This window comes from Onychomys torridus, chromosome 4, assembly GCF_903995425.1.
Source record: "Onychomys torridus chromosome 4, mOncTor1.1, whole genome shotgun sequence".
NCBI lineage: Eukaryota > Metazoa > Chordata > Mammalia > Rodentia > Cricetidae > Onychomys > Onychomys torridus.
Window position 1 is genome coordinate 138,601,791 of NC_050446.1, and position 12,490 is coordinate 138,614,280.

Here is a 12,490-nt window from a genome sequence, read left to right on the forward strand (position 1 = left end):
ATGGTGTCACATGCCTGTCCAGTGAGCACCTGGAAGGTGGTAACAGAAGAATCAGGAGTTCAAAGCCAGCTTATACCAACATGAGACTCTGTCTCAAATTTTTTTTATTCTAATTTTTGTTAATAGCCACATTAAAAAAAAGTAAAAGGTAACAAGTGAGAATAATTTTAATAGTTTTATTAATATATACAAAATATCATTCCAACCAGTAATTATCATAAAAAGTAATAATAAGCTATTTGACATTCTTATAGTAAGTCTGGTGTGTGTTCCAACTCACAGCACCTTGCAGTGCAGACTGACCTCATTTCAAGGGCTCAGTGACCGGATGTGGATGCTGGTGACTGACTTCACCAGCACAGGACTGGACAATAAAGGCAACTTTAAAAGCAGTGGCTGTGTAGCTGGAGAAGGGATGGGCCAAGGAGGGGAGTGTGGGGGGACCTCTGACCTGCCTTTTGATTTCAGTCCAACTTCGAAGAGGATGAGATGGAGGACTCTGGGGACCCAGGTGAGAGTTGAGACTTTCTTCTCCATCTCCTCTCATCCCCATCCCGACATTTCTTACCTGGATCATTTCTGCCGTTTTCAGATGGGACCCGCCTCATTTCTGTGGACAGGGAGGCCCAGGAACAAGGGGGGGCTGATAGCAAAATTTCTGTACCTCGGAAAAAAGCAGTCGCCACCTTGAAGGTAGACAGGGTGTTGGGGAGAAGGTTGCCCCTTAGATTTGGGGTACAGAGTTGTCACTGAGACCCCTCACCTTTCAGATCTACAACAGCTCCTTAGAGGACGAGTTTAGCCACTTTGAAGACTGGCTGAATGTGTTCCCCCTGTACAGAGGGCAAGGCGGCCAGGGGGAAGACGGCGAGAAAGGATCTGAACGCTGTGTGGGCAAGTTCAAGGTGTGCTCGGGGGAAGAATGGGAGACTGAGAAAGGACTGGTAAAGCTTTCTTGTGGGCTGGAAAGGCAGCTCAGTGGTTAAGAACACTGGCTGCTCTTGCAGAGGACCAGGGTTCCATTCCCAGTACCACAGTGTGGTTCATAACCATCTATAACTCCAGTTTCAGGGAATCTGACACCCTCTTCTGACCTTCTCGGGAACGAAGCCCACCCAGACATACACTCAGGCAAAAACATACATGCAGGCCAAATACTCACACATAAAATAAATCTAATGTAATTCAACAACATCAACAACAACGCCGCTGCCACCTTTCTTACCAAGTCCTTTGCTGTCTCCTCCACCTCAGGGCTCCTTCCTCATTTACCCTGAGTCAGAGGCTGCATCCTTCTCAGAGCCTCAGATCTCCAGGGGGATCCCCCAGAACCGGCCCATCAAGCTTCTGGTTAGAGTGTATGTAGTGAAGGTGAGTGTCCTGAATCCCTGGCTCATCTCCGTGGTAGCTGAGGCAACAGCATGGAGTCTACAGAAAACAGGCTTTCCAAGGCCCTCAAGGGTCACAGGGGCCTGCTCCTTCAGGTTTAGGTAGAAATCTTGGGTGTGATTAGATCTCTCCCTCGGCAGTCCGGAGAGCTGAAAGCTGTAGCTCTGAGAGCCCCAATTCCAGAATGGCTTTCGGTCAAATACTCCCTAGTTCCTTCCATTGCTATGGCTGCCATGCAGAGACTTGCAGGGCCCTGGAATTTCCTTAAAAGGAGTCTTGGGGAGAAAGGTTTCTCTGTCCCTCTGTCCCTGTCACGGGAGCAGATGCTGTGACCTGACTTAGGGATTCTAAGACATCACTGGAAGAGACATTCTGAGTCTGTATCTGATCCTCCTATGGTAACGCTAGGCAGTGGGACACATCTTGACTGTGTCGTGTCTTCTGGCAATAAGGTAGACAGGGTGCTCTGAGATAAATTTCTTTGTAATACATCTAGACATGTTATACAGTCTTTTTATTAATGAACACAAAGCTCTGAAGAAAGAGGAATTCTCCTTTTCCCTGAGTGGGGAGGAAGCAAGAGTGATTCCAGACCAACCATGAGCCACGGAACTCAGCTCAGTTTGTCCACATCCAAACCTTGGCTTCTTAGAGTCTGAGCAAGGGAAGGGGCTGGAAACATCACCCTGTGTGAAGTAGGGCCTCCTTGAAAGGTAGGCTGAGAAGCAGCTTGTCCTCTGGGAAGGGAAACAAGTCTTCCTGAGGATGTGTCTTTAGTGTGACCCCACATCAATCTAAGCCTCTTTTTTCCAGAGTTGAGGACTGAACCCAGGGCCTTGCGCTTGCTAGGCAAGCGCTCTACCACTGAGCTAAATCCCCTCTAAGCCTAGATTTATATTATCTGTTTAATCCAGAAAACTCAGTTCTGAGAGCTGAGGTTTGGCTCAGAACACTTGAGCCAGAGTGTTGCTCAAGCCTTGGGGGTCTATCCCCAGCACTGGCAGAAGAAACAGCAATTTTAGGATCCTATCTGGAATCCCAGCTCTCAGGAAGCTGAGACAGGAAGATTACTGTGACTTTCAGGTCAGCTTGGGCTACATAGTGAGACAAAAACAAACAATAACAAAACCACCCCTGAACGAACAAACAAACAAACAAACAAACAAAATCCAAACCATAACTGAGTGTAGTGCGCAGTAACCCCAAAATTTGGGAAATGGAGGCAGGAGGATCAAAATACCAACCCAAGGCCTGAGAGGTGGCTCAGCAGTTCTGAGCACTGGCTGCTCTTGCAAAGGTCACAGGTTGGATTCCCAGCACCCGCATGGCAGCTCGTAAGCATCCGTAACTATGGTTCCAGGGGATTTGATGCTCTGTCCTGGCCCCTGCCTGAAACATGCATGTGATACACAAACAGACATACATGCAGGCAAAACACCCATACACAGAAAATTAAATTAAAACAAAATTCCTTACCAAGCCAAAGAAGCCAACGAGCCAGAAACAAGGAAGCAAACAAAGGCCAAACAAGCTTGGTGTGGTCGTTCATGTCTGTAATTCCAGGACTGGAGAGGTGGAGACAGGTGGATGAGGCTCACTGGTCAGCCAGGCTAGCCTACTTGGCAGGTTCCAGTCCAGTGAGAGACGCTGTCTGAAGAAAAAAAAAAAAGATGGACACTGAGGAACAACACCTGAGGTTGTGGAGTCAGCCTTTGACTTCCACATACATGCACACACATACATACCCTCATGAACACACACACACAAAAGCAACTGGAGCTGGGCCTGGTAGCACAGATCTGTGATCACAACTACTTAGGAGGCTAAGGTAGAAGGATTGTGAGTTCAAGACCAGCCTGGACTGTAGACGTAGCTCAGTTGGTAGAGTACTTTCCCAGCGTACACCAAGTCCCTGGATTTAACCCCCAGAATCACACAAAGCAGGTGTGCACATGCCTGTAATCCCAGCACTCAGGAGTTCAAAGTCATCCTCAGCCACAAAGCAAGTTTGAGGGCAGCCTGGGCTACATGAGACTGTGTCTCAAGAGTGAACAGGGCTGGGAGATGGCTCGGTAGGCAAAGTGTTTGCTGTGCAAGCGTGGGGACTTTTGGGTCCCCAGCACTTGCTTGGTGGTGTACCCCATAATCCCAGCACAGAGAAGGTGGGGTCGGGCTGGCCAGTTAGCGTGGCTGGTTCAGTGAAAGGCCAAATCTCAAAAAATAAGATAGTGCTGGCGGCGGTGGCGCATGCCTTTAATCCCAGCACTTGGGAGGCAGAGGCAGGCGGATCTCCGTAAGTTCGAGGCCAGCCTGGTCTACAGAGTGAGTTCCAGGAAAGGCGCAAAGCTACACAGAGAAACCCTGTCTCGAAAAACAAAAAACAAAAACAAAACAAAACAAAACAAAAGATAGTAATTGAGGAAGCTGTGCACACATTCATGAAGGTATATGTAGTACACACCCCACCACACTGCACATACACACACACACACACACATATAGGAATTCTTAAAAGGAGGCCGCTGAGGATGTAGCTGTGTGGTAGAGCATTTGCCTAGCACACAGGGCCCTGGGTTCGACCTCCAGTCCTGAAAAAAAGGATGACTGAACAGTTTGAAGGAAAAAAACCACATATTTCTTTCTTTTTTTTTTTTTTCTTTTTTTTTTTTTTTTTTTTTTTTTTTTTTTGGTTTTTTCGAGACAGGGTTCTCTGTGTAGTTTTTTTTTTTTTTTAAATATGGAATGCTTCATGAATTTGCGTGTCATCCTTGCACAGGGGCCATGCTAATCTTCTCTGTATCGTTCCAATTTTAGTATATGTGCTGCCGAAGTGAGCACTCTCTGTGTAGTTTTTCGCCTTTCCTGGATCTAACGCTGTAGACCAGGCTGGCCTTGAACTCACAAAGATCCTCCTGGCTCTGCCTCCCAAGCGCTGGGATTAAAGGTGTGCACCACCACGGCAAAACCACATATAAGTAAAAAGTTACTATCAAACCTAGTGCCGAGCCACACAATGGGTGAACAACAGAATATTATATAGCTGTGAAAAATGGATGACAGAGATCTCTGTGACCTTAGTTTTCAGACAGTGGCATAAGGTGAATACAGGAAAGTACAAAGGAGGGTGTGTAGTGCGTTCTTTATGACCCTCACTTCATAATAAAAGTCCTGGAGACTCTGTAGCAAAAGCAAAACAAATTTATTTCTCAGTTCAGAAGCCAGTCCCCAACCTGGACAAAAGGCAAAAATGACTGGCATGCCAATTTGGTACAAAATAGTTTTATATCCCTGATGGCATTTCTCTAGCCCCCACCCCAGCCTCCAATTCTCATTGGCCGAATTCTTTAGGGTGGTACTTCCAAATTCTTCTCAGTGTCTAGTATTGGCCCCTCCCAAAACCTCATCCTACCCTATGGGCGCAGTCACATAGATGTTTCTAACTTGTCAGCTTTGGCTGAACTGTTAACACCAGATAGGCACCTCCTGCTTCTCTGATTCCCCAGTGAGTTCTAAACACAGCTCATACTGCAGATGGCCGGGACTGATTTATTTCTTACAATGTAAGAAGAGCCAGGGGTTGTGAGTCAGTCAACAGGGTGCTTGACTAACATGGAGGAAGCTCTGGTTTTAACCTCCAGCACCTGGTAAAATCCTGTGATCAGGTCTAACAAGGGCTTAGGCTTCAAGGATGATAGTCTCCTGACTCGACTGGATTTGGACTCCACCCACTAGGCTACCAACCTGGCTCCTGCGGATCCCAATGGTAAGGCAGACCCCTACGTTGTGGTGAGCGCAGGCAAGGAACAGCGGGACACTAAGGAACGCTACATCCCCAAGCAACTCCACCCTGTCTTTGGAGAGTGAGGCTGGGCCCTGGGCTTGGGAATGGGGGGTCCTGGGCTCCGCAGGCTCTTGCTCAGGCAGCTGGCTTGGTGATGGTAGGGGGTTGGACTGCCATCCCAGGTCCCCTTGGAGGGCATGGCTCTGTCTTTAGCCATTTTCCCTTCCCTGCCAGAGTCCTGGAGCTGAGTGTCTCCCTCCCAGCGGAGCCAGAGCTGACTGTGGCCATATTCGATCATGACCTCATGGGTTCTGATGACCTCATTGGGGAGACCCACATAGACCTGGAGAACCGATTCTACAGCCACCACAGAGCCAACTGTGGGCTGGCCTCCCAGTATGCCGTGTGAGTCAGGCAGGGCCCGTTCCTGAACCAAACACATTCAATCTCACATTTCCACTTAAAAAGCTTTTAATCTTATTTTGAACATATTTGTGTGAGTGCCTTCACGTGTGAGAATCTGGGCATACATGTTCCACAACATGCATATGAAGGTCTGAGGACCAACTTGGATGTTGCTCCTCTCCTTCCATCTTGTGTGAGGCAGAGTCTCCTCCCTGCTGTGTGCCAGGCTACCTGGCTCATAAGCTCGCAGAATCTCCTGTCTCCCCCTCCATTTCCCATAGGGGCGCTGGGATTACAGATACTTGTACTACATGTCAACTTCTATGTGGGCTTTGGGGATTTGAACTCGGCTCCTTATGTTTGTGCAACAAGCCTTTCACATGCCAAACAGCTGCATACCCCCAACTGTCACAGCCCCATTCTTGTATCCAACTATATATAGGTTTTTTTTGTTGTTGTTATTGTTTGTTTTTTGTTTTTTGAGACAGGGTTTCTCTGTGTAGTTTTGGAGCCTGTCCTGGAACTCACTTTGTAGACCAGGCTGGCCTCGAACTCACAGAGATCTGTCTGGCTCTGCCTCCCGAGTGCTGGGATTAAAGGCATGAGCCACCACTGCCTGGCCAAGCTGTAGTCTTACAGAAGGGGAACTTCTCCCATCCCTTGCAAGACATCTTAGCTCAGTAGCCAAGACTTGAGCGTTACTGGGGCTTTGGTACGACATCGGTCACTGGACCTCATTGAGCCTTACTTCCTCATCAGTGTCTCTGTGCTCAGTGCCCACACATGCTGCTTGAGCTGACGCATTGTCCTCTGCTGCTTGTAGGGATGGGTATAATGCCTGGCGCGATGCCTTCCGGCCTTCACAGATCCTGGTGGGGCTGTGCCAGCGCTGTGGCCTCCCTGCCCCTGAATACCGAGCTGGGGCTGTCAAGGTGGGCAACAAAGTTTTTCTGACAGCGTCCGAGGCCCTGCCTTCAGGTACTAGACCCTCTCCGCTGGGCAGGCCATGGGGAGTCCGAGGGAGGCAGAGTATGAGGGAGACAGACCAGGACACAGGACACAGCAGGTGCCAGGCTAGTGTGCCCGGAGAGCCCACTGATGGCAACAGGCACAGGGATGTTTGTGAGTTTGGCTGAGTAAGGGCACGCACGGTTCCTGGATGCTGGGGGAAAAGGTGATCTTCTGTAGACCCCTCAGAGCACAGGATAAAGAGCTCTCTCTATACAACCCGTGGCTACAGAATTGGGCTCACACTTCGGATGGCCCGTGGTCTGGTCTCTAAACAGGGTCTGAGTAAAGCTGACGGCTGGCTCTTCACAGTCAGGAGTTCCAGCAACAGCACCCCTCCCCCACCCCTGCTTTCTGTGAATGGTGGACTTGCTCTCCCAGGCCACAGGCTTTTTTTCGGTGGGGGTGGGGGTAGTTAGGAGAACAAAGCTGTTAAGGAGGTCTCTACATAGCCTTGTTTGTCCTGGAACTCATGTAGACCAGGCTTGCCTTAAACTCATGGAGATTCTCCTGCCTCTGCTGGGATTAAAGGTGTGAGCAGCCACGCCCGGCATCGGCCACAGACTTTATCTAGTGCAGCCTCGGCCTCAGCTGAGAGCTGCTGAAGATGGGGAAGGAGGGCTGGGGACTGTGGTGAGGTCCACACCCCTCTTGTTTCAGGTGGCAGGGACCCCACGGTGACAAGCGAGGCTTCCGAAGAGGCCCAAGCATTGCTTGTGCTGCGGCGCTGGCAGGAGATGCCAGGACTTGGTATCCAGCTGGTACCTGAACATGTGGAAACACGGCCCCTGTACCATCCCCGCAGCCCAGGGCTGCCGCAGGTGAAGGGGCCTCAGACTCCAAGACTCATCCAGACTGCACCCTGACTCTGGACCCTTTCCCTAAGCCCTCTGCCCACACACTATCCTGCCACTGACCCTGGCTCCTGCTGTCAGTGAGAACCTCTGCCAGGGGCTGTACAGCTTCTGGTTCTGGTCCTACAGGATCCCCAGACCTGAGCCAACAAGGGTCAGACCCAGGGTTCCCAACCTGAACTCCATTCTCCTTCACTAAGGTCTGGGCCTCAAGACCACATCCTACTCATGAGCTCAGTTTTCTCACTCTGGACCCTCATCCCGGCCTTGACTGTGGGACCCTCACTTCAAACTCCACCTTTATCTGAATACCCCCAAATCTACCCAGTAACTCCTCCCGCTGCCCCTGACTCTTCTCCCCCCTGGGGACAGGGCAGCCACCAGATTCAAGGCTGTGGGGCAAGGGGTTCTCTAGCAAGAGCCTGCACAGCCTGGTTTTGTGCTCTTAGGGATCCCTTCATATGTGGATTGACATCTTCCCCAGTGATGTGCCCGCCCCACCCCCAGTGGACATCAAGCCTCGGCAGCCAATCAGGTGAGAGAATTTGGCCCCTTATTCTCTGAAAATCTGAGCCCCCAACAGAGTCAGGCCAAGACTTCTGACTTAGGCTTGTGGCAGGTGAGTTTTGTTACCCGTTGTCCCTGTAAGCTGTGAGCGTTGAGTGTCTCTAGAGTCCAAATGTCTGTCAGCAAACCCTGTTCCTGCCCAAGCAGTACAGTCCTGTGAGGTATCAGCACTCAGACACTGATCCAGACGCCTGGCGGCTCTCAGCAATGGCACGTTCCACCTCTGGCTCTGTTGTTCTTGGTGTTCCTCTCAGAGATGTGTGTGTGTGTGCGCGCGCGCATGTGCCTTTTGCCTGCATGTATGTCTATGTATCCCATGCATACTTGGGGCTTGCAGAGGTCAGAAGAGGGCGTCAGTTCCCCTGAAACTGGAGCCACAGATGATTGTGAGCCACATTGTGGATGCTGGGAGTTGAACCTGAGTCCTTTGGAAGAGCAACAAGTGCTCTTAATCACTGAGCCATCTCTCCAGCCATTTGGAGAGCCTTCTGAAGTCTAGAACAAGGTAGCTTTTAAGAGGGCCGGGCTATTCTCTTACCACCTAAATCCTGTTAAAGCAAACAAACACCTAATCCTATTAAAGCAAAAGCTCAGAGCCACTTCCTACTGACTGGGGGCGTGGTGGGTTAGATACTCTTCTCTGAATCTGTCACTATGGGCAGGAGTACCATGGATTGGCCAGTTCTGGGTGGTCCTCCCAAACCTGTCCCAGCAGAACCATGTAGATTGACAGTGTGGTTGGGCCGTCAGAGGGAAAACAGGTGTGGTGGCGTGAATGCCTATATTCCACGTACTCGGGAGACAGAGGCAGGAGGATCAGGAGTTCAAAGGCCAGCCTCTGTTTCATAGACAGGTCAAGTCCAGCCTGGGCTACATGAGACCCTTTCTGAACAAAACAAAACCAGAGAGAATCAATAAATGGAGAGAAGAAGAGAGATCCAGGCAACCCCACAACAGCCATGAGGCCATCAGGGAAGAACCGGAATTTTCCATTCCTTCTATGTCTGGTTGCCTTTTCTGCTCACACTTTTCTGTACCCCAGAACTTGGATTGCACGTCTGACTCTGCAGCTGGTGGATGTTAAGCCATGCAGTTTCAGGCTTCTTACCCCAAGTGCACAGGAAGCAGAACCTCGGTGTACTGGCTTGGGTCAGAACACGCCTGGTGTGCCATCATTGTAGTGGCAAGTGGTCAGTGACACCTGCCAGTTCCTTCCTGTCTGCACAGCCCCTCTCCTTTTCTTGTCCTTTGATCCAAGGCCTTGTGTAGCCCCAGCTAGCCCTGAGCCTAGGTATGCAGCTGTGGATGGCCTTTGAACTCTCCTGACCTCCTGCCTCTACCCCTCCATTGCTGGGATTACAGGCATGTACCACTGCACCTTGCCATGTACTTGTGCTAGAGATTGAACCCAGGACCTTGTGCATGCTAGGCAAACACTGTACCAACTGAACAATGATCAAAGATTTGTTGGCTGTTGTGCTTTGGGGACAGGGTTTCAGGTAGCCTCGGGGATGAACTTGAGCTCTGGATGTTCCTGCTGTCACCTCTGGAGCAGCTGGGATTACAGTCCTGTGTGCCACCACCTCAGTTTAAGAGTCGCTGGGGAATCAAACCAGGGACTGTAGTGTGTTAGACCAGCATACTCCCGGGACCCTTCTCAACAGTTGGAAACCACTTCTGTCCCCAGTTATGAGCTCAGAGTTGTCATCTGGAACACGGAAGATGTAGTTCTGGATGATGTGAATCCACTCACTGGAGAGATGTCAAGTGACATCTATGTGAAAAGGTAGGCCTGCAGGCCGGGTTGGCCAAATGGCTGTCCTAAGGGAAACTGTAAATGGGGATCCTGTGTCCAGGCCCTCTGTGTACCGAGAGCTGAGTTCTGGGTGTAGCCTCAGCCCTAATGCCCGTCTTGCCCTGGGCTGTGTCCTTCCTCACCCAGCTGGGTAAAGGGGCTGGAGCATGACAAACAGGAGACAGATGTCCACTTCAACTCCCTGACCGGAGAGGGCAACTTCAATTGGCGCTTTGTGTTTCGTTTTGACTACCTGCCTACGGAGCGAGAAGTGAGCGTCTGGCGCAAGCCTGGACCCTTTGCCCTGGAGGAGGCTGAGTTCCGGCAGCCAGCTGTGCTGGTCCTTCAGGTTTGGGACTACGATCGAATCTCCGCCAACGACTTTCTCGGTACTTGGCTTTTAGTAGCCCCCAGCCTACATTTGCTGTGTTCTCATTTTCTTTGCCTCTACCTTTCCTTCTCTGTCCCTTGGTTCCCACTCTAACCCAGCTTTGAGCACTGTGATTTTAGACCCAGGCTTGAACTGTTGTTTTCTACCTAGTTTCGGTGTTCAGGGAACGTGATGTAACTTTTCTACCCAAGGCTCTGCCTCAGCCCTGCCCCTGGACCCGTCTGAAGTCACTCTGAATCTCCATTGTGGCCTTTGAGTCTTGCCTTGTCAGTATGGTCCTGGACCTCTGGTTGGGACCTGACCTGCTGGTAGCTAGACTGTGGTTAGGAAGTCTATAGCTGTGGTCTGACCACTGTATTCTCCCTTTTGGTACCTTGCCACCCTGGAGTACTGCCTCTTCAACTCCTCATCCTAACCCCTGAATTTTGCTCTCACAGGATCCCTGGAGTTGCAGCTACCAGACATGGTGAGGGGGGCCCGGGACCCTGAGCACTGTTCTGTTCAACTAGCCCTTGGTGGGGCGGGGCCGAGGTGCAACCTGTTCCGCTGCCGTCGATTGCGGGGCTGGTGGCCAGTAGTGAAGACGGGGGAAGTGGAAGATGTGGAGCGGGAGGCCCGAGAGGCTCAGGCTGGCAAGAAACGGAAGAGGAGGAGGAGGAGGAAGGGACGGCCAGAGGACCTGGAGTTCACAGACACCGGTGGCAATGTCTACATCCTCACGGTGTGTAGTCTAATAACCAGTGCCTAGCTCAGGGCTGCACCGTGTCCACTGACGGCCTCACCCTCTCTTCTAGGGGAAGGTTGAGGCGGAGTTTGAACTGCTGACTGTGGAGGAGGCAGAGAACCGGCCCGTTGGGAAGGGGAGAAAAGAGCCAGAGCCTCTGGAGAAGCCTAAGTAAGTAGCCCCAACTTAGGGAGGCGGGGCCACTGGCAGGGGTTTCCTGGTCATGTGACGCCACCCTTCCAACAGCCGTCCCAAAACCTCCTTCAACTGGTTTGTGACCCCCCTGAAGACTTTCGTCTTCTTCGTCTGGCGCCGGTACTGGCGCCTCCTGGTGCTGCTGCTGCTGCTGGCGCTCACCACCGTCTTCCTCCTCCTCGTCCTCTACACCATCCCTGGACAGATCAGCGAGGTCATCTTCAGCCCCATCCACAAACACTAGTCCAAGGTCAGGGACACACCTCAGGGTGCCAAGCCTTCAACCCTGCTCTGGAAGTCCGTCCTTCCCACGTGAGCTGTAAAGGTTCAGTACTTGGGTTCAATAAATCTTAGCACAGGCCCAGGGGCTGCCGGGTACGTGTAGCACAGGACCATTTTTTTGTAGGTGGGTAAGGGACAAAGGCTCTCAGGTAGCATCAAGAGCTGGGGATTTGCTAGAATGCACAGGGATGGAGACTGCCCACATGGGACCCCAGGGAAGAACAAGCCCTGACGACTGAGTGAACTGTCCCTGTCCCCCATCCCCAGCAGCCTGCTTTCTATCCCTGCCAGAGGCAGGGTCCCTCTCAATCTGCTGACAGCTCTTCCTTCCACTAACTTTTTACCAACCTCGAGAGCAAGGGTGCCTGCTAAAGCTTTAGTGTCAAAAGAAACCTCAACCCGAATTGGCTTAAGCGAAAAGGGCAGTTATTGGTTTGGCTGGCTGGCTTCAGGTAGCTTGTTCCAGGGCTATGACAGCATTGGCTGTGGCTGCCTCCTAGCTTAGCCCTGCTGTCTCCAGAGGACATTACAGGCAGGTTCCCCCAGAACTGGAGGACCACTGTGCAGCTCCATGCCTCCCTCCTCCAGGGGGCCTGGTGTACCATGGGTGGTGGTGGCTGGCACACTCAGGAAGGTCACCATCTAAGAGCGAGAGGTAGACCAACCTTCCTCTCGAGGATGGGTGGGTGGGTTACCAGGAGGATTCCTCAGTGATCCAGACACAACTCTGAGGTGATCAATCACCTGGCCCTCAGGCACCCTCTCCTTCTGTTTTGTTTCCCCGCCACAGTCTTGGGGGAGGGGGACGGATGATCTGATGAACTGACTACCGCACAGAGCTAAGCCTGTCATTAGCAGCCCTGGTGGTTGGTCCTGAGTCAAGGGCGTGGCGCTGCAGAATGGCAACACCACCTTCTTCCCCCTCGCTTTTCAGTCCTGCTTCATTAAGGGGTCTGTAGAGGTCTGTATCTTTTCCTCAGTGCTGAGACACCATGGGGCTTGGCAGAGAGCAGAGCCACATGACTGAGTCCAGGCTGTGGGAAGCAGCCTCTGCTTCAGCTGTCCATCACTGCAGAAGTGACCCATTCTGGCCTGGATT

General features: G+C 51.5%; 1 protein-coding gene and 1 non-coding gene across 2 annotated transcripts in view; one reads left to right on the forward strand and one right to left on the reverse strand.

Moving 5' to 3' along the window:
• Positions 1–11,353, forward strand: part of LOC118583077 (fer-1-like protein 4) — a 41,260-nt gene extending 29,907 nt beyond the window's left edge. The window contains 14 exon segments of the mRNA XM_036186372.1: positions 469–511; positions 593–693; positions 771–905; positions 1,255–1,371; positions 5,122–5,249; positions 5,405–5,575; positions 6,399–6,553; positions 7,244–7,404; positions 7,887–7,972; positions 9,692–9,790; positions 9,947–10,188; positions 10,628–10,911; positions 10,985–11,085; positions 11,161–11,353. Of these exon segments, the coding sequence (XP_036042265.1) occupies positions 469–511; positions 593–693; positions 771–905; positions 1,255–1,371; positions 5,122–5,249; positions 5,405–5,575; positions 6,399–6,553; positions 7,244–7,404; positions 7,887–7,972; positions 9,692–9,790; positions 9,947–10,188; positions 10,628–10,911; positions 10,985–11,085; positions 11,161–11,353 (2,016 nt within the window).
• LOC118583340 lies at positions 4,121–4,227 on the reverse strand. Its single transcript, XR_004944912.1, has one exon. It is a non-coding gene; the product is annotated as a U6 spliceosomal RNA (small nuclear RNA).
• Positions 11,354–12,490: the final 1,137 nt, after the last annotated feature.